Here is a 23,846-nt window from a genome sequence, read left to right as displayed (position 1 = left end):
CCCCCCCCCGCCAACACACACTTATGATGCTATTTGTAATTGATCAAAAACCCTTAAGAAAAAATGATCCCATCTTAATAACAGGCATAAATTTACTAAGTTAAAGAATGCAGAAAGGAGCTAGGCAACTGTTTTGCTGTACCAACAGAGATGCCTGAGAAATTGAAGTGATAGTGGAGGTATGTTGACAGGGATGAGGGATCGTGCTCAAAGTACTATTTTTCAATGGCGCCTCAAATTTTGTACTTATGAGAAATTCCTTTGGAAAACATTGACCTTCAAGGAGAAATAGCGAAGGCTCAAATAAAGTGAGAAAAAGAGACGCTTTGTCTAATGGAGAAACATGATATTGATAAATTGTAGGAACACTTCGATGTTGGAGGGCATTTCCTGACAGTTCATGGCCTGTCAGAGGAGTAAGAGCTCATTGCAAAGGATAAGCCCTTTACTTAACAGGGGCCTTCATTTAACAAAGAGCCAGAAGCGATGAATTGATTTTGAACATAATTGTCTTGGGTCCCAAGGGAAGGCATTTAACAGCAAGGCTCAGATACTTGCTGTCAAATAACCTAGAAGAGAGCCTTTAAAGCACTGGTGCATGTTGGTTTGAATTATTAAAAAAAAAACTATAGTTTTTAAATAGCTTATATCAGTAGATTTTTAGAGTCATCTATGCCTGAATAGGCCACATCAATATTTCACTTTCTCATACCCGACATAGGACTCCCTCTCAAAATGGCAGTGCCTAGGAAAATTTGCCCCAGATCAGTACGAATGAGAACAGTGTACAAAGCTATTAACCTTGCACTTTGCTTGTTCTGTTTGGTCAAGTCGTGTAGTACTCTTTGAAGTAGAAGTTGGGCATATTCCATTCAAGCGAACGCGAGGTGGAAAGATCGCTGGACACTTTGCACGGAGAAACCCTCAGACCTCCCTTCCCCACGTGTCCTCAGCCTGGCCGAAAGGGGAGGGGACAGGAGTGTATAGGGGAGAGGGAGTGGCCTCACGTGACGTCACTTCCGAGGAGGCAGGGATATATAAATCAGGTGGTTGCTGCAGTGCCCATCAGGGACTTACAGCAAAGGCATAAGGAAAACAAGGTGGTCTCCAGGGTAATCTCGCTGGCTGATCTCCTCCGGCCTCGGTCCTTGAATCTCCTTTGTCTTTCTTTCTCCCCTCCAGATGTAGACTCAGCGGCTTCCACTGTCTCATAGGAATCAACGGCGAGAGCTGGAACTGCAGATTCCCTCCATCCTACTCTTTCAGATACTACAGGCTTTAAAATAATGCTGGGCAGGGGGCTGTTCGCTGCGCTTCTTTGTGCAGCGCAAGGTGAGAAAACCTGGCTTGAGGCCTCGGTCTGTCAGGGTTCAACGCTAGGTGCTGAACTGGAGTATTTGGCGCAGTCAGTGTCCTTTCAGCACCAAGGACAGAGACGTGAGTTCCTATAGCTAAGTACTGCAAGCCCTGCTCAGCTTTCTCGTTTGGAAGCTCCTCTGGTCTGGTGCCCCCTGCAAACCTTTTGTAAAAGAGAATCTACAGCAAGCTATAATTATAGTACTACATCGTAGGAAAGCAACCTAGTAGCATGTAGGATTGGGATTGCTGCTTTCTTGGAGTGTATATGTTTGTCAGTTCAGTGCGTGTCCTGAAAATTAAAACCCAGCAAATGCGTATGAGATATGGAGCGATAGATTATATTAAGATGCTTCAGCTTTGAAGGGTTAACCAAATACTAAGGCAGGTATAAATGAAATTATATCGTTATTTATGAAAAAAAAATAGCACAAAATTAAGCTCGTCGCTACAAAATTTGAGTATCAACTCTATTTTAATTTACAAAACTATCTTGTTAATACGCTAGAATCTAAATTTAACAAAGTCTATGCAAGGAGTCTGTGTCCCGATTATGGCTAGAATAGATCTAATTGGGCTGAAAATTAAGCCATTGCAGGGCAGACTTCTACGGTCTGTGCCTGAAAATGGCAAGGACAGCTCAAGATTAAGCATGCAAATTTTGGGCAGACTGGTTAGACCATGCAACTCGTTATCTGTCCTCATCTACTATGTTACTAAGCAAGAAAAGCCTGAACATACTGCGTACCGATATGGATTGTTCTGATTGGTCTTATGATTCATAGACTGGTATAATCAAATTAACTTTCTTGGGTTTATTTTTCAGTAATTTCTTTTCCATTAGTTAACCAAAAGAATGAAGACGATGCCAAGGTAAATTTTAAAACTCTGCTTCTGCAACTCCTCTTTCCCGCAAAAACAAAGTTTTGCAAGCTTTATTTAAATATGCATGCATTTACTATCTCAAATTGAGCACTGAAGATGATTTTAATGTTTAAGGCAACACAACTGCATGGTTACAATACATCAATCCAAAGAATGTTTTTGCTTCAGTTAGCAAGAATGACTGTAGCATGCAAGTGGCAAAATGAATCCACCAGGCAGTGAATTATTTGGTATCTAGTAAAACATGCCCATTTCTTGCGCAAATGAAATGGGCACTAGCACGGTTTCCTTCTGAACCTCCCCCCTCCCTACTCACCCCTTCGGCGTTCTGAAGGCACTGACCGCCATTGTTGTGGACCTCGGCAAGCCACTGACGCCATTGCTCCACCCTCGACGTCATCACGTTTGACGCGAGGGTGGGGCCCCAACACAGTGTTTTCGGAGGCTTCACCACCACGAGGGCTTCGAACCGGAAGGAAGTGCCCAGAGGACCTGACAGTGACGTCAGTGTCCTCAGAAGGTTGAGGGTGAGTTTTATTATATAGGATCATAGCCACTGTAAAATAAAGGATGTATAGGGGGAATGGGACTTGATATGCCACCTTTGTGTGCTTTTTACAACTACATTCAAAGTGGGGTAATGGAGGGTTAGGTGACCTGCCCAGAGTCACAAGGAGCTGTAGTGGAAATTGAACCCTGTTCCCCAGGATCAAAGTCCACTGCTCTAGCCACTAGGCTACTCCTCCACTAGCAACACTCCATGTAAAAGCCTGCCCTTGCAGATCAGCAATGTGGCCACGCAGGCTTCTGTTTCTGTGAGTCTGGTGCAGGACGTCAGACTCACAGAAACAGAAGCCTGCGTGGCCGCATTGCTGATCTGCAAGGGCAGGCTTCTACATGGAATGTTGCTAGTGGAATAGCAACATTCCATGTAGAATCTCAAATAGTAGCAACAGAATCTCAATAGTAGCAACATTCCATCTAGAATCTCCAATAGTAGCAACATTCCATGTAGAATCTCAAATAGGGAAGGGGAAATGGGAACTTGATAAACTGCCTTTCTGTGGGTTTTCCAATTACATTCAAAGCTGTTTACATAGTATATACAAGTGCTTATTTGTACCTGGGGCAATGGAGGGTTAAGTGACTTGCCCAGAGTCACAAGGAGCTGTAATGGGAATCGAACCCAGTTCCCCAGGATCAAGGTCTGCTGCGCTAAAATATTTCTCATTTGTGGAATACTCATAAGATTCCTTGTTTCAAAGGAGTGAAAATAGGAGGGGGGATGTAATATCTACACTAATTTGAGGGATCTAACCCTTTGAAAAATGCTATCTGTGAGGTTTGGTAATGAGATTTTTATTCTGCATATTTGGGTAAGCGCCGCAGGGGGGGTGCCTGCCTTCAAGGGCGCCACGCCATCGAGTTGTAAAATAAATCTCACCAGACTCAACCGCTGCCCCCACCCTACGAGCTGCAGACTTCCTCGCTCCCCAGTCGCTAATCATCTCCCAGCTGCCCGATAGCCCTCGTTCCCTTCCTGCCCTCGCCCTACCTTTAAATATTGTAATTTTCCTCGAGCGGGCTCCAGCCTTCCCTTGCATGGATCCACCCTCTTTTGACGTATTTCCTGTTTCCGCGAGGGCAGAACCATGCGAGGGAAGGCTGGAGCCTGCTGCTGCTTGCAATGCCGGCGCCGAGGAAAATTACAATATTTTACGGTAGGGCGAGGGCAGGAAGGGAACGAGGGCTATCGGGCAGCTGAGGGCAGACGTGAGATGATTGACAACGGGGGGAGTGGAGGATCGGGGGCTGGAAGAAGGCAGGAAATGGCTCTTCCATGCGCCTTGGAGCCAGGCAGGTCCGGGGGGGGGGGGGAGGGAGGCGCGCGCGCCAACTGATAGTCTGCAGGGGGGCGCCAGAGACCCTAGGCACAGCCCTGGGAATATGCACACAAAATGTTTATTTTTCTAGATCATTTGCAGTTGTGTTTCAAGGTGATAAGTTAATGAAAACATATTCTCTAGAAAAAAAAACATTTTCTTTGGTGTCTGGGTTTCCTCATGTCAGTTACTCTTTCTGCCTTTGCTTGAAGAAACGTTTGGTATAGTAAAACCTCTCAAGGCAGTAGTCTAGTTTATTGTGTTTCAGTTACATCTTCAATAATTTAAACAAATCTAGAAGTAAATACAACCTTACCCATAGCGTCTTATAAGAAAGTTATTTAGAAAAATGTATCATTCCTAGAGAAAAGGATGACTGTTTCTCCATGAGCTATATTATGATGATTAGCTACAAACTTTTACATCACCTAATAATTTCCATCCCATGTTCTCCCCATTTTTAAATGACTTGTGAGTGTAACACCGACATCAACACCCTGCTGAACTTATAAAACCTTTTTGTTTGGGATCTGAATAATTCCTCCAGAACTTACTCAGCTGGTTCCAAATCCATCAGCCATATATTTCTGACTCCCCCAATCCCTCAAAAATATGTTCTAGCGGAGGAAAGGGGGGTGGTAGACTTGAACCCTGAGCGCATTTTTCTCTAGAGACTAGACTCTTTCAACCCTTGCAGCCTCTTTCTCTCTCGGGTCTCATCTAAAAGCAGGCTTCTTTTAATTCCCAGCCTCTCATTCACCCCACAACCTGGAGGAGTGGCCTAATGGTTAGGGTGGTGGACTTTGGTCCTGGGGGAACTGAGGAACTGAGTTTGATTCCTACTTCAGGCACAGGCAGCTCCTTGTGACTCTGGGCAAGTCACTTAACCCTCCATTGCCCCATGTAAGCCGCATTGAGCCTGCCATGAGTGGGAAAGCGCAGGGTACAAATGTAACAAAAATAAAATAGATACTATTGGAGATTCTACATGGAATGTTGCTATTCCACTAGCAACATTCCATGTAGAAGCTTGCGCAGGCTTCTGTTTCTGTGAGTCTGACGTCCTGCACGTATGTGCAGGATGTCAGACTCACAGAAGCAGAAGCCTGCGCGGCCACATTGGTGATCTGCAAGGGCACATGGAATGTTGCTAGTGGAATAGCAACATTCCATGTAGAATCTCAAATAGTAGGAGGAGTGGCCTAGTGGTTAGGGTGGTGGACTTTGGTCCTGAGGAACTGAGTTTGATTCCCACTTCAGGCACAGGCAGCTCCTTGTGACTCTGGGCAAGTCACTTAACCCTCCATTGCCCCATGTAAGCCGCATTGAGCCTGCCATGAGTGGGAAAGCGTGAGGTACAAATGTAACAAGATTTTAAAAAAGCCCAACACTTTCTACATCCTCCCTATGCCCCAGCTCTCTCACTCTTCAGTTTCTCCTAACCTGCCCAGCAGCTTCTGTCTTCCAGGCCCCCAATCAAGGCTAAAGATGTGACTTTCTCCTGCCAGGTTCTGATTGGAGGCAAGGATGCTGCCAGCTTGCCAGAATAAAAACAACCCACTTGTCCTAGGCAAGCAAGCAAATAGTTATAACAAGCATTGCTTATGCATTAGAACAGCAGAATTAGGTCCTAGGTAAGAGTCATATTTGTAATCATGTTGTTTGACCGATTGACTGCCAGATCTAAAGCAGTTTTACTAACACTTAATTACCAGACACCCTCTTCACCTCCTTTAGAATGAAAAGAATTAACATGCGAGTGGCCAGATGCTGGGTGATAGGAATTCTTGCATGCTTACCTACCAAAAAGGCTGGAGCAGCAAGTAGAAAAGAGACAAGAGCCGTCCTGGACAAGAAAAAATTTCTTACAAGTGACCCTGGTATATGTTTGATAGTTGGGATTTTTTTTTTAATTTCCACTGGTATCTCAAGGTGAGTTACATTCAGTACACTAGACACCTTTCTGCCCTCCTCGAGGACTTACAAGGATCATCTCTAGTTTGCCACCCATTACACTAACCACTAGGCTACTTCTCCACTCTCCCCCTAAAAATTACGTGTGCAAATTTGGCTGCACGCCCAATTTACACAAGCAATTTAATTGAATAGCAAGCTCATTAGTGCTGATGCTTGGCTGTTTAACAAGCAATTGGCACTAATTAGATTTAATTGGAACATACATGGCGCAAGATCTGTGCCTAAATTTTACGCACAAATTCAAAAAGGGGGGGGGGGGGCAGAAATGGGATGGTGATGGGTAGAATGGGGGCAATCCTAAAATTAATGTGCATTGTTCTAGAATAAGGGGGGGGGGGGAGGGAAATGGGACTTGATATATCGCCTTTCTGAGGTTTTTGCAACTACATTCAAGCGGTTTACATATGTTCAGGTACTTGTTTTGTACCAGGGGCAATGGAGGGTTAAGTGACTTGCCCAGAGTCACAAGGAGCTGTAGTGGGAATTGAACTCAGTTTCCCAGGATCCACTGCACTAACCACTAGGCTACTCCTCCACTAGCAACATTCCATGGAGAAGCCTGCCCTTGCAGATCACCAATGCTGCCGCACAGGCTTCTGTTTCTGTGAGTCTGACGTCCTGCACTATGTGCAGGGCATCAGACTCACAGAAACAGAAGCCTGCGCGGCTGCGTTGCTGATCTGCAAGGGCAGGCTTCTACATGGAATGTTGCTAGTGGAATAGCAACATTCCATGTAGATTCTCAAATAGGGAAAGGGAACTGGGACTTGATTTACCGCCTTTCTGAGGTTTTTTGCAACTACATTCAAGGCGGTTTACATATATTCAGGTACTTATTTTGTACCAGGGGCAATGGAGGGTTAAGTGACTTGCCCAGAGTCACAGGGAGCTGCAGTGAGAATCGAACTCAGTTCCCCAGGGTCAAAGTCCACTGCACTAACCACTAGGCTACTCCTGCTAAGGGGCAGACATGCCTAATTTAGGTATGTACATTTGCATCAGGTTTCAGTTGGTGCAAATGGCTGTGCCTAAAGTTAGGCCCGATTCCCAGGCATAAGCAGTATTCTAGAAACTGCCTAACTTTTTTCAGTGCCATATACATAGAATTCACCCCTCTGTGTATAAGTAGCAGTGCGGACAGGAATAAATAGACAAAGAGCTGAGCCAATTTGCCTTTTTCTTCTGTCATCCACCATGTTAATGCATTATTTCACTCTGTGCTCTCTGTTGATACTGGTTTGGATGCTTTCACTCAGTTTTCCAGCCCCCCCCCCCCCCTTTCTTCTTTTGTCTGAAACCTGGCAAGCATCAGCTGTTGCAGCATGAAACATTCTCTGTGCAAATGATGATGGCTGAAGCTGCTGGTTGCTTAATTCCCTGGGAATGTATCAACATTTATTTTAGAATTTCAAAATATGAGTTACAGGAAAAATCAGGCGATACATTTCCAAGAACCTAGGTTTGGCGGTGGGAGGGAAACTGTAAAAGAAGATGAACGGCTTTAGGCAGGTTTTCCTTACAATTTTAGGCTTTTCTGCTTTAATAACAGCCTAAATAGATTTAATTTTAATATACTGTAGATATATCAGAGGATAACCTAGAATGGATACTTCTTTTTTTCTAATTCTGCACAAGAAATTGTACAATGGTAGTCTGTAGAAGCTTAAAGATATATTTACGTTTTTTTTCTCTCTGGAGAATTGTTTTCTGCATGAAAAATTTCCAAGACATCAAGTGCACAAAAATAGATTATTCCCAAAGGTGACTTGCGTCGGATGGTTCCTCCTCACAACCATGAAACAAAGGACTGAGTTCTTTTTCCAGTTTCAGGGTCCGATATAATAGGTGCACGAGGCTTTGTGTACATTTCAGCTTGACTTTTATGCACAATTTCCTATGCTACCATGGCCACCCTCTATTAAAAACAGTTTTGCAAACAAGCTATCTGTGCAAAGACTCCAGTAGACATCAGCACATAAGTCATGATAGACGTATATAAAATAATGAGTGGAGTGGAACGGGTGGATGTGAAGCATCTGTTCACGCTTTCCAAAAATACTAGGACTAGGGGGCATGCGATGAAACTACAGTGTAGTAAATTTAAAACAAATCGGAGAAAATGTTTCTTCACCCAACGCGTAATTAAACTCTGGAATTCGTTGCCAGAGAACGTGGTGAAGGCGGTTAGCTTGGCAGAGTTTAAAAAGGGGTTGGACGGTTTCTTAAAGGACAAGTCCATAAACCACTACTAAATGGACATGGGAAAAATCCACAATTCCAGGAATAACATGTATAGAATGTTTATACGTTTGGGAAGCTTGCCAGGTGCCCTTGGCCTGGATTGGTCGCTGTCATGGATAGGATGCTGGGCTCGATGGACCCTTGGTTTTTTCCCAGTGTGGCATTACTTATGTACTTATGTCCTCTACTTGGCTCACTTTTATTACATAGAGCAGTGATTTAACCTATTGTGATGTCATAGTGGCTCATTCCACCAATAAGAGCCAACCTCATTAGTGATGTCACAATGGCTTGATTGTATAGAATGTTTGTACGTTTGGGAAGCTTGCCAGGTGCCCTTGGCCTGGATTGGCCGCTGTCGTGGACAGGATGCTGGGCTCGATGGACCCTTGGTCTTTTCCCAGTGTGGCATTACTTATGTACTTATGTCCTCTACTTGGCTCACTTTTATTACATAGAGCAGTGATTTAACCTATTGTGATGTCATAGTGGCTCATTCCACCAATAAGAGCCAACCTCATTAGTGATGTCACAATGGCTTGATTGTATAGAATGTTTGTACGTTTGGGAAGCTTGCCAGGTGCCCTTGGCCTGGATTGGCCGCTGTCGTGGACAGGATGCTGGGCTCGATGGCCCCTTGGTCTTTTCCCAGTGTGGCATTACTTATGTACTTATGTCCTCTACTTGGCTCACTTTTATTACATAGAGCAGTGATTTAACCTATTGTGATGTCATAGTGGCTCATTCCACCAATAAGAGCCAACCTCATTAGTGATGTCACAATGGCTTGATTGTATAGAATGTTTGTACGTTTGGGAAGCTTGCCAGGTGCCCTTGGCCTGGATTGGCCGCTGTCGTGGACAGGATGCTGGGCTCGATGGACCCTTGGTCTTTTCCCAGTGTGGCATTACTTATGTACTTATGTCCTCTACTTGGCTCACTTTTATTACATAGAGCAGTGATTTAACCTATTGTGATGTCATAGTGGCTCATTCCACCAATAAGAGCCAACCTCATTAGTGATGTCACAATGGCTTGATTGTATAGAATGTTTGTACGTTTGGGAAGCTTGCCAGGTGCCCTTGGCCTGGATTGGCCGCTGTCGTGGACAGGATGCTGGGCTCGATGGACCCTTGGTCTTTTCCCAGTGTGGCATTACTTATGTACTTATGTCCTCTACTTGGCTCACTTTTATTACATAGAGCAGTGATTTAACCTATTGTGATGTCATAGTGGCTCATTCCACCAATAAGAGCCAACCTCATTAGTGATGTCACAATGGCTTGATTGTATAGAATGTTTGTACGTTTGGGAAGCTTGCCAGGTGCCCTTGGCCTGGATTGGCCGCTGTCGTGGACAGGATGCTGGGCTCGATGGCCCCTTGGTCTTTTCCCAGTGTGGCATTACTTATTTACTTATGTACTGATAGATAGAATCTAGCCATTTGCATATTATTTGCATCCTGCATTGGGCAGAACATGTTTAAATCATGCATTAGGAAACCCTGCACTGAGTTTTAGCATAGGGCTCTAAAGCATGGCTTTCTGCATCAGCCCCTCAGTCTGCAATGACCTTTTAACATGGCAAGAATCCCTTATATCTTAAGATTTCAAAAGTGCATCTCATTTCTTGCATTGCACAGGGTTGTAGTCTCTGGCTTCTGATGTACAGAAATGAGATCTAGGAAAAGCAGATTAAACTCTTCTGCCTCAATTCACTGGTGCCAGAAGAAATAATCATGTTTAAATGTTTGTTGGAATTTGTGAGATGCATGATTTGCAGATTTGGAGTGGTGGTAAAGAAATGGAAATAAATAATCAGCCTGAAAGCTAACAAGTTACCAAAATGATTCACAGCAGAAAAAGAGGGGCCGGCCATCTATTTGGCCAGCGCCGCAAAGAGCAGTCCTGAATCGTATTATTGAAAAAGATGGCCAGCCATCTTTCATTTCAATAATACGGTTCGGGCCGGCCAAATGTCAGAGATGGCCGGGTTTGAGATGGCCGGCATCGGTTTTCACCAATAATGGAAACTAACGCTGGCTATCTCAAACCCGGCCAAATCCAAGGCATTTGGTCGTGGGAGGAGCCAGCATTTGTAGTGCACTGGTCCCCCTCACATGCCAGGACACCAACCGGGCACCCTAGGGGGCACTTCTAGAAATAATAGAAATAATAAAAGTAGCTCCCAGGTGCATAGCTCCCTTACCTTGGGTGCTAAGCCCCCCCAAACCCACTCCCCACAACTCTACACCACTACCATAGCCCTTATGGGTGAAGGGGGGCACCTACATGTGGGACACAATGGGTTTTGGGGGGGGGTTGGAGGGCTCCCATTTACCACCACAAGTGTAACAGGTAGGGGGGGATGGGCCTGGGTCCACCTGCCTGAAGTGCACTGCACCCACTAAATACTGCTCCAGGGACCAGGGAGCTGGGTATGACATTTGAAGCTGGCATAGAGGCTGGCAAAAAAAAAAAATGGGGGTGGGAGGGGGTTGGTGACCACTGGGGGAATAAGGGGAGGTCATCCCCGATTCCCTCTGGTGGTCATTTGGTCAGTTGGGGCACCTTTTTGAAGCTTGGTCCTGAAAAAAAAGGAACCAAGTGAAGCCGGCGAAATGCTCGTCCAGGCCGGCTTTCTTTTTTCCAATATTGGGCGAAGCCAGCCATCTCGTGCCACACCCCCTACCGACACGCCCCCTTGAAGTTTGGCCTGCTCCGTGACGGAAAGCAGTTGGCGCCGGCCAAAATTGGTTTTCGATTATGTGTGAGATCCTCATCTGTGGATAAGAGACAATCAGAAAAAGAATAGAAATACTCTTGGAAACCCTAGTTGGTGCTTATCCAGCTGATAATAACTCCTTTGAGCCTTTAAACGAGCTATCACTGAATTTTAGATAATGGGGATTTCTGTATTTTTTTTTGGTAAAATATGATTATCTTGCTTTTCAATAGTTTGTTATGTTGAAATTACAGTTGGGGGAAAGTAATCAATGTGGGCTGCCATTAAGACATACTATTAAACAGTTAGTATGAAACATTAGGGGTCCCGTTTACTAAAATGCCGGGGTGGACTGAGGGCCCAGTACAGTTGAGGGTTCCAGTACCTCCTCCCCATATGTCTGACATCCCTCCATCTACGGGTCCAGCACTCCCCTTCTTTTATTCCTCCCCCCCCCCCATTTACTTAAAAGTCCCTTTCTCCATACAGAGCCGTTGTCTGTCTGCCGCTGACTGGAACTTTCTCTCTGCAATGACCCGCCTCTTTTTGATGCAACTTCCTGCTTCTGGAAGGGTGGGCTGCAACAGAGTGGCAGACAGCCAGGGCCCTGTTTGGAGAAAGGGACTTTTGAGGTAAATGGGGGGGGGGGGGGGGAGAAAGGGGGGTGTGCTGGACCTGTGGATGGAGGGGGTGAGAGATGTGGGACCTAGGGGAGGAGGGGGAGGGATATGGGACCCAGGGGTGGGGGGAAGCTAGGACTGCTAAAATGCATTAAAATGGGCTCAGTACGTTTTAACATGGGACTTTTTTGTGTTCTAAGCCCATTTTTAATGCAGTAGGAAAATAGGGATTTTTCTTTTCTTATTTTTGCAGATTGTGTGCTCTTTAGGAGGTGCTAAGTGTCCCTGTGTTAATTCAGCATTAGCCAGTTAGAGTGCGCTAATGCAAACACGCTAGCTAGTTAACACTTCCATGCCCATCCTACACCTATGGTGTGCCTCCTCCCAAAAATTATTTTAAAAATATAGTTAACACATTTGTAGCTTATGCTAATAGGCAATGGAACGCAAATGCTTTAACACTTTTTGTTGTAGGCCTGTTCTTCACATGCTAAGAACACATTAAGGCTTAACGCTCTTTAGTAAAAGGGACTTGTGCTAAATTAGAACACGTGGAGTGGAGGAGTGGCCTAGTGGTTAGAGCAGTGGAACATGGAATGTTGCTACTATTGGAGATTCTACACGGAATGTTGCTAGTGGAGGAGGAGGAGTAGCCTAGTGGTTACAGCCCCAGTCTTGTAATCCAGAGGTGGCCAGTTCAAATCCCACTGCTGCTCCTTGTGATCTTGGGCAAGTCACTTAACCCTCCATTGCCTCCTGAGACAGAGAAATATCCAGAGTACCAGAATGTAACTCACCTTGAGCTACTACTGAAAAAGGTCTGAGCAAAATCTAAATAAATAAATAAACTTAGAGGTTAAATGCCACATCTTAACAGTAGCCTATGTGGGTAACTATTGTGCCTATTTTGAAAGAGAAGGGCGCCCATTTTCCGACACAAATCAGGAGATGGGCATCCTTCTCTCAGGGTTGCCCAAATCGGCATAATCGAAAGCCGATTTTGGGCACCCTCAACTGCTTTCCCTCACGGGGGACGACCAAAGTTCAAGGGGCGTGTCGGCAGTGTGCCAAAGGCGGGACTGGGGCGTGGTTAAGTGATGGGCGTCCTCGGCCAATAATGGAAAAAAGAAGGGCATCCCTGACGAGCATTTGGCCAACTTTACTTGGTCCCTTTTTCTTCATGACCAAGCCTCAAAAAGCTGCCCCAACTGACCAGATGACCACCAGAAGGAATCAGGGATGACCTCCCCTTACTCCCCCAGTGGTCACTAACCCCATCCCACCATAAAAAACAAGTTTAAAAATACTTTGCCAGCCTCAAATGCCATACTCAGGTCCATCGCAGCAGTATACAGGTCCCTGGAGCAGTTGTAGTGGGTGCAGTGTACTTCAGGCAGGCGGACCTGGGGGGGGGGGGGCTCAGCACCCAAGGTAAGGGAGCTATGCACCTGGGAGCAATTTCTGAAGTCCACTGCAGTGCCCCCTAGGGTGCCCGGTGGTGTCCTGTCATGCCAGGGGGACCAGTGCACTACAAATACTGGCTCCTCCCACAACCAAAGGGCTTGGATTTAGTCGTTTTTGAGATAGACGTCTTTGGTTTCCATTATGGCCAAAAACCGGGGCTGACTATCTCTAAGGTCGTCCTAAATGTTGAGACTTGGGCGTCCCCAACCGTATTATCGAAACGAAAGATGGACGCCCATCTTGTTTCGATAATATGGGTTTCCCCGCCCCTTCGCCGGGACGTCCTTAGAGATGGGTGCCCCCATTCGATTATGCCCCTCCACACCTCTTACTGAGTAACCATTTATTTATCAGGATTTATTTACTGCCTTTTTGAAGGAATTCACTCAAGGCGGCATGTGAACCATTTTGTTTTTTGAAAAAAAACCAGAAGGCATATACAGTTTCTGAGTAAATAAAATAAACTCTCGTGTACTAAAACAAATGAATATCAAACATATAAACGGCGAGTGACCGACTCACTCGCAAATGCGCAGTAGAGACTTCCCTCTCTGTCCCGCCCCCGCGTCAATACGTGATGACGAGGGCGGGACAGAGAGGGAAACTGCGCCGCCAAGGTTGATACCGCTCCCCCCCACCCGCCCACCCGAAGTCGCCGCTACCGTTACCCCCCTCCCCCAACACACACACACCCGGCCCGGGCCTTCTCTCCGCTACTAAACTTACACATCCATTCGCTGGAACGCAGCACGTACATCAGCTGAGCTGCCGTCGGCCTTCCTTCCCTGCCTGTGTCTCGCCCTCGCTGACGTTACATCACAGGAGGGCGGGACACAGGCAGAGAAGGAAGGGCCGATGGCAGCTCAGCTGATGTGCGTGCTGCGTTCCGGCGAATGGATGTGTAAGTTTAGTAGCGGAGAGAGAGAGGGCCCGGGCCGGGTGGAGGGATGGCGGCGACTCCGAGGGGGGGGGGAACGGTAGCGGTGGCGATCTCGCGGGGAGGGAGGGAGGGGGAAGAAAGGAAAACCCCAATACCAGCCCATTTTTATGGGCTCAACGGCTAGTTAATATATAAATAAGGCATTTTGAAGGGCATTTTTATTCAGGTCTGTAAACAACAATCCTCTCCCCCCCCCTCAAATCTCAGAATATGTTTCAGAAGATTAATTTGCCTTTGTGACAGGAATGGTAAAAATCCTTGACTGTTTCTTTCAGTAGCTGAGGATATGTCAAAGGGGTCCTCATTAGTGTGGCAAGTCGATGTCATTGCAGGTACCTTGAAAACGTTAAAGCTCATATAATCCTTTCTCCAGCAAACAAAGCCTTAAAACTGTGCATGGTGCTGAAAAGATTCCTAGTTTTATTTTCCAACACAAGCTAGGTCCTTGACAGTAACCCATATTTTTGTTAAGTGCAACAAGAGAGGCTTTTGTCATGTGTTTTCAGCAACAAAGCAATGCGTATTAACACCACACTGGAATAAGGCATTGGGCTCTTCAGCTTGGAGAAAAGGCGGCTGAGGGGAGATATGATAGAGGTCTATAAAATAATGAGTGGAGTTGAACGGGTAGATGTGAAGCGTCTGTTTACGCTTTCCAAAAATACTAGGACTAGGGGGCATGCGATGAAGCTACAATGTAGTAAATTTAAAACGAATCAGAGAAAATTATTCTTCACTCAACGTGTAATTAAACTCTGGAATTCGTTGCCAGAGAATGTGGTAAAGGCGGTTAGCTTAGCGGAGTTTAACAAAAGGTTTGTACGGCTTCCTAAAGGAAAAGTCCATAGAACGTTATTAAATGGACTTGGGGAAAATCCACTATTTCTGAGATAAGCAGTATAAAATGTTTTGTACTTTTTTGGGATCTTGCCAGGTATTTGTAACCTGGATTGGCCACTGTTGGAAACAGGGTGCTGGGCTTGATGGACCTTTGGTCTTTCCCAGTATAACAATACTTACATACTTATGTACTTATGGTTTCATCATTATGAAGGGAACTGAGTTTCCCTTCAATTTCCTCTAGGTATTGCAAGCAACTCATGCTAGGATCTCACACACTGCTCCTCATTAGTACAGCATCCAGCACACAGAGCATCCTTCTGAAGGAGAAACTGGAAAAAAAAATGCTTAGGTTAGACATAACCTCTGAAATGAGAAATAACCATTGAAAAGAAACATCACAAAAAAAGAATATTTACATTTTTTTGTCTCTCATTTTGGGCAAATTACTTGGAAACAGCACCTACAAAGACATAAAAGCAACAAAGATCAATGAAAAGCAAAATAAAACTAATTCTTTTCAATGTACCCCTCCCCCGTGTATCTTGTGCTTATTCTTTTACTATTGATCTCTAGAATTGATTATTGCAACATTGTGTATTTAGGCTCTCCATGTTATGTCCTAAAACGCCTCCAAACTTTGCAAAATACAGCAATCAGATTACTATGTTTCCAAGGATCATGTCACCCCTTTATTACTTAAGTACATAAGTAATGCCATACTGGGAAAAGACCAAAGGTCCATCGAGCCCAGCATCCTGTCCCCGACAGTGGCCAATCCAGGTCAAGGGCACCTGGCGAGCTACCCAAATGTACAAACATTCTATATGTTATTCCTGGAATTGTGGATTTTTCCCAAGTCCATTTAGTAGTGGTTTATGGACTTGTCCTTTAGGAAACCGTCTAACCCCTTTTTAAACTCTGCCAAGCTAACCGCCTTCACCACGTTCTCCGGCAACGAATTCCAGAGTTTAATTATGCGTTGGGTGAAGAAACATTTTCTCCGATTTGTTTTAAATTTACTACACTGTAGTTTCATCGCATGCCCCCTACTCCGAGTATTTTTGGAAAGCGTGAACAGACGCTTCACATCCACCTGTTCCACTCCACTCGTTATTTTATATACCTCTATCATGTCTCCCCTCAGCCGTCTCTTCTCCAAGCTGAATAGCCCTAGCCTCCTTAGTCTTTCTTCATAGGGAAGTCGTCCCATCCCTGCTATCATTTTTGTCACCCTTCGCTACACCTTTTCCAGTTCTACTATATCATTGGTTAGCTATCAAACAAAGATTAGTACATAAGTTCCTGACTCTTACTGCGGTAATCCCATCCAGAAAACTTTAAATGGATCTTGCCACTCTTACTATCCCCTACTCTCCACCTCAACTACTCCATTCTTTAAACGATTTTTCGTTTGGTTCTCCCAAATCCCAAGCAAGCCACTCTAGAAGTCACCGGACAGCGTGCTTTTTATTTTACAATCCCATTCTATTGGAACTCCCTCCCCTGGGATCTGTGGACAGAGTTATCATTCAAGAAATTTAGGGCCTCTTTTACAAAGCCGCGCTACCGATTCCCGGTGCGGTAAATGAGAAGAAGCCCATTCAATTCCTACGGTTTCCTCTCATTTGCCGCACGAGAATCGATAGCACGTCTTTGCAAAAGAAGTCTTTAAAGCGGCACTGAAGTTTTGGCTATTTGGCGAGGTCTATAATCTCCATTAGGGCATCAAGTTAGGTTCGGCAGTGTCATTATGCTCATATTAGCCCTCTCCTCAAGTCACTTCACTGGCTTCCTATCCCTTTCCGCATACAGTTCAAACTCCTCTTATTGACCTATAAGTGCATTCACTCTGCAGCTCCTCAGTACCGCTCCACTCTCATCTCTCCCTACATTCCTCCCTGGGAACTCCGTTCACTGGGTAAATCTCTCTTATCTGCACCCTTCTCCTCCACTGCTAACTCCAGACTCCGTTCCTTTTATCTTGCTGCACCATATGCCTGGAATAGACTTCCTGAGCTGGTACGTCAAGCTCCATCTCTGACCGTCTTCAAATCTAAGCTAAAAGCCCACCTTTTTGATGCAGCTTTTAACTCCTAACCCTTATTCACTTGTTCAGATCCCTTATTTTATCATCCTCACTTCAATATTCCCTTATCTCTTGTTTGTCCTGTTTGTCTGTCCTAATTAGATTGTAAGCTCTGTCGAGCAGGGACTGTCTCTTCATGTTCAAGTGTACAGCGCTGCGTACGTCTAGTAGCGCTTTAGAAATGATAAGTAGTAGTAGTAGTCTTTGGGATTCCGGAATCTTGCTGCTCTTTGGGATTCTGCACAGAATGTTGCTACAGTGGGATTCCGGAATCTTGCTACTCTTTGAGATTCTGCACGGAATCTTGCTACTCTTTGTCCTTATCTCTTGTTTGTCTTGTTTGTCTGTCCTGATTAGATTGTAAGCTCTGTCGAGCAGGGACTGTCTCTTCATGTTCAAGTGTACAGCGCTGCGTACGTCTAGTAGCACTTTAGAAATAAGTAGTAGTAGTAGTAATTTGCAACCTTTCATTGGTTTACCCCTATTTCCCTAACTTTCCCTTTTTTTCTACTTTACCCCATTACCTCTATTCTATTTTATCCTTGGTTGTGTGTGTACTAACTAGAGTGACTGATAATTATTCTTTCCTATCACAATTTGTTGTTCCTTTTCCTGTTTTCTGATAATGTTTTCAATATTAGCATTGTAAACCGCCTTGATGTATTCATTAGTTAAAGCCAATATAGCAAGTTAAAATAAATAAATCAAGGACATAGTAAATTGCACTGATGGGGTGGTAACATGAAAATTTGTGGGAATTAATGAACATGTGGCAGTTAGCTTAGTTAGAGGGTCTTTTACTAAGCCATGGTAATGTTTTTAGCTCTCAGTAGAAATCAGCTGGGGGTAAAAGCCGAGACACACATCCTATATAATAATTCTCACCCATCCTATATAATAATTCTCACCACCAACGTTCTGACTTGCTGCCTGGGACCGTGGCTCATTCCGCGTTGGTCTGCTAGGCTCCATAGCCATTATGATGTCAACTTCAGAACCCGGGGGGGGGGGAGAAACAAAAACATGCCTCACAGCTGATCCATATCCAGAGGAGGGTCGCTGGACATGGGTGGCTGGAGGGGGGGCAGAGGAGAGAGGAGGGTCTCTGGACATGGGTGGCTGCAGGGGGGCAGGGGGGTCACTGGACATGGGTGGCTAGAGGGGGGGCAGGGGAGAGAGGAGGGTCGCTGGACATGGGTGGTTGCAGGGGGGTGCAGGGGGTCGCTGGACATGGGTGGCAGGAGGGGGGCAGGGGAGAGAGGAGGGTCGCTGGACATGGGTGGCTGCAGGGGGGCAGGGGTTGCTGGACATGGGTGGCTGCAGGGGGGGCAGGGGAGAGAGGAGGGTCGCTGGACATGGGTGGCTGTAGTGGGCGCAGGGGGAGAGGAGGGTCGCTGGACATGGGTGGCTGCAGGGGAGCCGAGGAAAACCTTGCTAGCGCCCGTTTCATTTGTGTCAGAAATGGGCCTTTTTTACTAGTAGGAATATAATGCCATGGCAGATATAATTGAAAATGGAGTCCCTTAAAATAAACAAAGAAATAAATAAAGCACAGAGTAAATCACACTGATGGGGTGGTAGCATGAATGAGGGAAGTAACAAACATGGGGCAGTTAGTTTATTTAATTTCCACATTTTCCTCAAGCCACGGCAGACCTTAATTTAACATGGAGTCGCTTCAAGAAAAAGAGACTTCAAAACAGTTTTAAATCTTTAAAACTGAAAACGGATAAAATTGAATTATTAGCATTAGTAGCTGATCTCCTCAGAGTGTTTAAGCAGTAAGATACAGCAAATTTTTGTTTAGCCTTCGCTGTCATTTCCACCAATGAGCTACACTAGTAACTCAACACTGTGAAGCCTTTAATAAATTGTTTACCTATGAATTAGTATCAGTTCATTGTTCAGTCCACGGAAACAAATAATCTTTTTCTATCAGGCTGTTGAAAATTGACATCAATGTATTTGTGATTATTTTCTCTATCTTGTAGACCTCCGCCTTCCTTCTGTCATTTTCCTCTTTGCTATGACTGTATTTGTTCTGTGAAATCGATGACAAAGGAAAAGAAAATAGTGTTTCAAATATGTAAACGTCACCGAGAGGCTCATTTTCAAAAGAGAAAAAAACATCCAAAAAGTGGCATAAATCTGCATTTGAAAGTTATTCTCACAAAAATTTGCATTTTCAAAAACAAGTTTAAGATGTGTTCTATGAAGTCCATCAGAAGTGCGTTCAAATCACAAGGGGGCATGTCTGGGGCAAGATCTGGGCATTCTTAACACCTGACAAAAAAGCAACACTGGGCCTTCAAGACTGAGACAACAGGAGTGTTTTATTAGAGAACTAGTAAAAAAGGCCCGTTTCTGACACAAATGAAACGGGCGCTAGCAAGGTTTTCCTTGGAGTGTGTATGTTTGGGAGAGTATGTGAGAGTGACTGTTTGAGAGTCAGAGTGAAAGTGTGAGTGTGTGAGAGAGAGAGTGAGTCTGGGTGTGAGTGTGTTTGTGAGAGAGTGTGTGTGAGAATGAGAGTGTGTGTATGTGAGACACAGTGTGAGAGAGAGTGTGTGTGTGTGGGCAAGAGAGAGAGTGTGTGTGAGACACAGATTCTCTGTGAGAGTGAGTGTATGACACCAAGCGAGTGTGTGAGTGACTGTGTGGCACATAGAGAGTGAATGTGATACTGTGTGAGACAGAGTGTTTGAGAGTGAGAGTCAGAAAGACATTGTATATGAGAGAGAGAGTGTGAGCCGTGCCCTCCCAATCCATGGCCATCTGTCCCCTGCCCCCTCCATTCATCCTTTTCCAGCAATTCCACTCTGTCCCTGAGCCCTGCCCTCCCAATCCATGGCCATCCATGTTTGTCTGTCACCTGACCCCTCCATTCATCCCTATCCAGCATTTCCCCTCTCTGCCTGAGGCCTGCCCTGCAATCCATATCCATCCATGGCCATCTGTCCCCTCCATTCATCCCTATGCAGCAATTCCCCTCTCCCTGAGTCCTGCCCTTCCAATCCATGCCCATCCATGCTCCTCTGTCACCTGGCCCCTCCATTTTTCCCTATCCAGCATTTCCCCTCTCTGCCTGAGGCCTGCTCTGCAATCCATATCCATCCATGCCCATCTGTCCCCTCCATTCATCCCTATCCAGCAATTCCCCTCTCCCTGAGTCCTGCCCTTCCAATCCATGCCCATCCATGCTCATCTGTCACCTGGCCCCTCCATTTTTCCCTATCCAGCATTTCCCCTCTCTGCCTGAGGCCTGCTCTGCAATCCATATCCATCCATGCCCATCTGTCCCCTCCATTCATCCCTATCCAGCAATTCCCCTCTCCCTGAGTCCTGCCCTTCCAATCCATGCCCATCCATGCTTCTCTGTCACCTGGCCCCTCCATTTTTCCCTATCCAGCATTTCCCCTCTCTGCCTGAGGCCTGCTCTGCAATCCATATCCATCCATGCCCATCTGTCCCCTCCATTCATCCCTATCCAGCAATTCCCCTCTCCCTGAGTCCTGCCCTTCCAATCCATGCCCATCCATGCTCCTCTGTCACCTGGCCCCTCCATTTTTCCCTATCCAGCATTTCCCCTCTCTGCCTGAGGCCTGCTCTGCAATCCATATCCATCCATGCCCATCTGTCCCCTCCATTCATCCCTATCCAGCAATTCCCCTCTCCCTGAGTCCTGCCCTTCCAATCCATGCCCATCCATGCTCATCTGTCACCTGGCCCCTCCATTTTTCCCTATCCAGCAATTTCCCTCTCTCCCTGAGTCCTGCCCTCCCAATCCATGCCCATCCATGCTCCTCTGTCCCCTGCCCCCTCCATTCATCCATTTCCAGTAATTCCCCTCTCTCCCTGTGCCCTGCCCTCCTAATCCATACCCATCCATGCTCCTCTGTCCCCTGCCGCCTCCATTCATCCTTTTCCAGCAAGTCCCCTCTCGCCCTTCCATGCCCCCCCCCCCTCGCATCCATGCTACTCTCTCTGCCATGTCCCAGCCTGGCCCGCCCTCTTCTCCCCCCCCCTTCGCATCCATGCCCCCCCCCTTCGCATCCATGCCTCGCATCCATGCCCCCCCTTCGCATCCATGCCCCCCCCCTTCGCATCCATGCCCCCCCACCCCTTCGCATCCATGCATCCCTTTTTTTTTTTTTTAAATTCTTTTTAACTTTACCTCCGTGGCGGTTCGTGCAGCGAAGCGTCAGGGAAGGAGGCGGCGCTCCCGACGTCTAGCTTTCCCTTTGCTGTGTTCCGCCTTGTTTTGAAGGCGGAACACAGCGAAGGGAAGGGTAGACGTCGGGAGCGCCGCCTCCTTCCCTGACGCTTCGCTTCCGGATTTGTTTGTTTAGACGCGAGGGCAGGGCAGAGACGGCTGGATGGCTTCACACCATGAACACCACGAACCCTACAGCCAGGGACTCAGGGAGTGACGTCAGATGGCTTCAGAACGTTGTCCTCATTAGAACGTTCACGGTGCGTTTTATTATATTAGATAACCTGACATGGGCCGTGTTTCGGCGTAAAACAAGGCCTGCCTCAGGGGTCAGGGTTTTGGGCATAAATTATGTGAAGGGTATAGGTATCCAATGCCTCCGAGATTGAACGGAGAGAAACTTTGGAGCCAAGAGAGCCTGTCGCAACGGACAGTAGTGATTCAAAAGAAACCACCTGTTTTAGTCTCACATAATTTATGTCCAAATCCTGACCCCTGGCTGAGGCAGGCGTCGTTTTACGCCGAAACACGGCCCATGTCGGGTTATTCACTAATAAAACACTCCTGTTGTCTCAGTCTTGAAGGCCCAGTGTTGCTTTTTTGCTTGTGTACTTTTTATGTATGCTGGTTACCCTCTCTGTTTGGCTCATTCTTAACACTTGAACATTTTTCTGCCATAATGGAACAAAGCGAAAGCATCCAGGGCTATAAGTTGAACATTTTGGTCTAGACCTGTATTATTAATGAATAAGCCACAAAAAAGTGCCCTAAATGAGCAGATGAGCCCTGCAGGAATAAAGGAATGACACCCCTTTACTCCTCCAGTGGTCACTGACCCCCTCCCACCCCGCAAAGGTGTAAATGAAACAGTACATACCAGCCTGTATGACAGCTTCAGGTGTTATGGCCAGTCCCATTAGAGCAGCAAGTGGGGTTTCTAGAATAGCCTAGCGGTGGGTGCAGTGTGCACTATAGAGAAGGTAATCCATAATCCATTCTAATTATTACACTTCTGGTGGAACATGCCATCCCAACAAAACCTGCTACACTGACATATAGGTGACACCTGCTGCAGCCATAAGGGCTATTGTAGTGGTATATAGTTGGGTACAGTTGGTTTTTCATGGGTTTTGAAGGGCCCATCTGTTCAAGCAAGCCTATCCAAATGACCCAAACTAATTCTATGAATCCTACTACCCATCACATATCCAGAAGACAATACTACTACTACTTAACATTTCTAGAGCGCTACCAGGGTTACGCAGCGCTGTACAGTTTAACAAAAAGGACAGTCCCTGCTCAAAGGAGCTTACAATCTAAAGGACGAAATGACAAGTTGGGGTAGTCTAGATTTTTTGAATAGAGGTATGGTGGTGAGGTGCCGAAGGCGACATTGAAGAGGTGGGCTTTGAGCAAGGATTTGAAGATGGGCAGGGAGGGGGCCTGGCGTATGGGCTCAGGGAGTTTGTTCCAGGCATGGGGTGAGGCGAGGCAGAAAGGGCGGAGCCTGGAGTTGGCGGTGGTGGAGAAAGGTACTGAGAGGAGGGATTTGTCTTGAGAGCGGAGGTTACAATGACCTTGACTATCTTTCCCACCAAAATTCCATATCCTTATCCTGTAATCCATCCCCCTCCTGCCTCTTCTACCCTTGCCCACACATCTCCTACTCCTTCACCCCTGTCCTTCTCTACCTACCCATCACTTTTGTCTATTCTGTTATACTTAACTTTTATTTTCTTTATCAATATCCTGTAAGCCCTATTACTATATAAGCTGCATTGAACCTGCTTTGAGTGGGAAAGTGCGGGGTACAACTGTAATAATAATAATAATATAAGGTGGTAATAGTGAGATGTGTAACTAGGATCTTTTATGTGAAGTCCATTGCAGTGCCCCCTAGGGTGTCCCACTGCTCTGCTGGGATGCCTGTGTGGCCAGTGTACTAGGAAAGATGTCTCCTCCTACGTCCCAATGGCTTGATTTTGTACATTTTAAGTACTAAGCACAACAATATCAAGGAAATGGTAATCGTCAAAGACAAAAGATAGACCTTTTTTTCTGGTTTAAAAATGGTCATTTTCGCTACTTGATTTTTGGACATGTTCAGCAAAATGTCCAAAGTTGGATTAGACGCCATATCGAAAATGCCCCTCCATGTGCAGCAGAAGGTTTAAACTTCACTTTTGTTTCTCTGTAGGTGATGAAATGTATCTTGGAGGTGATTTCGGATACGCTTTCAAAGCCACACCCACTTCCCATCAGCGCAGAATGCCTGGATATTCTCAGAAGAGGTACAGACTGTAGCTCTTCAGTATTCCCTGATCTTGAAGGAGAGGTTTTTCAAACTACAAAGCATAAAAAGAAAAATAAATCCCTCTATTTTAGGCTTCTCTGGAGTTTGATCATTTCCTGATGGTTCCTTGAATAACAACCAGGGCAACAAAATTAATAATGGACAGACAGAAAGGGAGATTACTTCAAATTAAACAACTCGAATTGCAGATATTACTCGTATGTAATGCAAATGGAGTGACTGCAATTATATATATTACTAGTAAAAGAAGCCTGTTTCAGAGCAAATGAAACGGGCGCTACAAGGTTTTCGTCGCCAACA

The 23,846-nt window shown here is 45.8% G+C and overlaps 1 protein-coding gene across 2 annotated transcripts in view; it reads left to right on the top strand.

Moving 5' to 3' along the window:
- The first annotated feature begins 1,073 nt into the window (after window positions 1–1,073).
- The window catches only part of CHGA (chromogranin A), a 51,993-nt gene continuing 29,220 nt past the window's right edge, over window positions 1,074–23,846 (top strand). For both annotated transcript variants that reach the window (XM_030215170.1, XM_030215169.1), the window contains exons 1-3: window positions 1,074–1,332; window positions 2,183–2,229; window positions 23,430–23,523. In XM_030215170.1, the coding sequence (XP_030071030.1) occupies window positions 1,287–1,332; window positions 2,183–2,229; window positions 23,430–23,523 (187 nt within the window). In that variant the 5' untranslated portion in view covers window positions 1,074–1,286. The remainder of the gene's footprint in view (window positions 1,333–2,182; window positions 2,230–23,429; window positions 23,524–23,846) is intronic.

Source organism: Microcaecilia unicolor, chromosome 9 (genome assembly GCF_901765095.1).
Source record: "Microcaecilia unicolor chromosome 9, aMicUni1.1, whole genome shotgun sequence".
NCBI lineage: Eukaryota > Metazoa > Chordata > Amphibia > Gymnophiona > Siphonopidae > Microcaecilia > Microcaecilia unicolor.
This window is presented reverse-complemented; position numbering and strand designations above follow the sequence as displayed.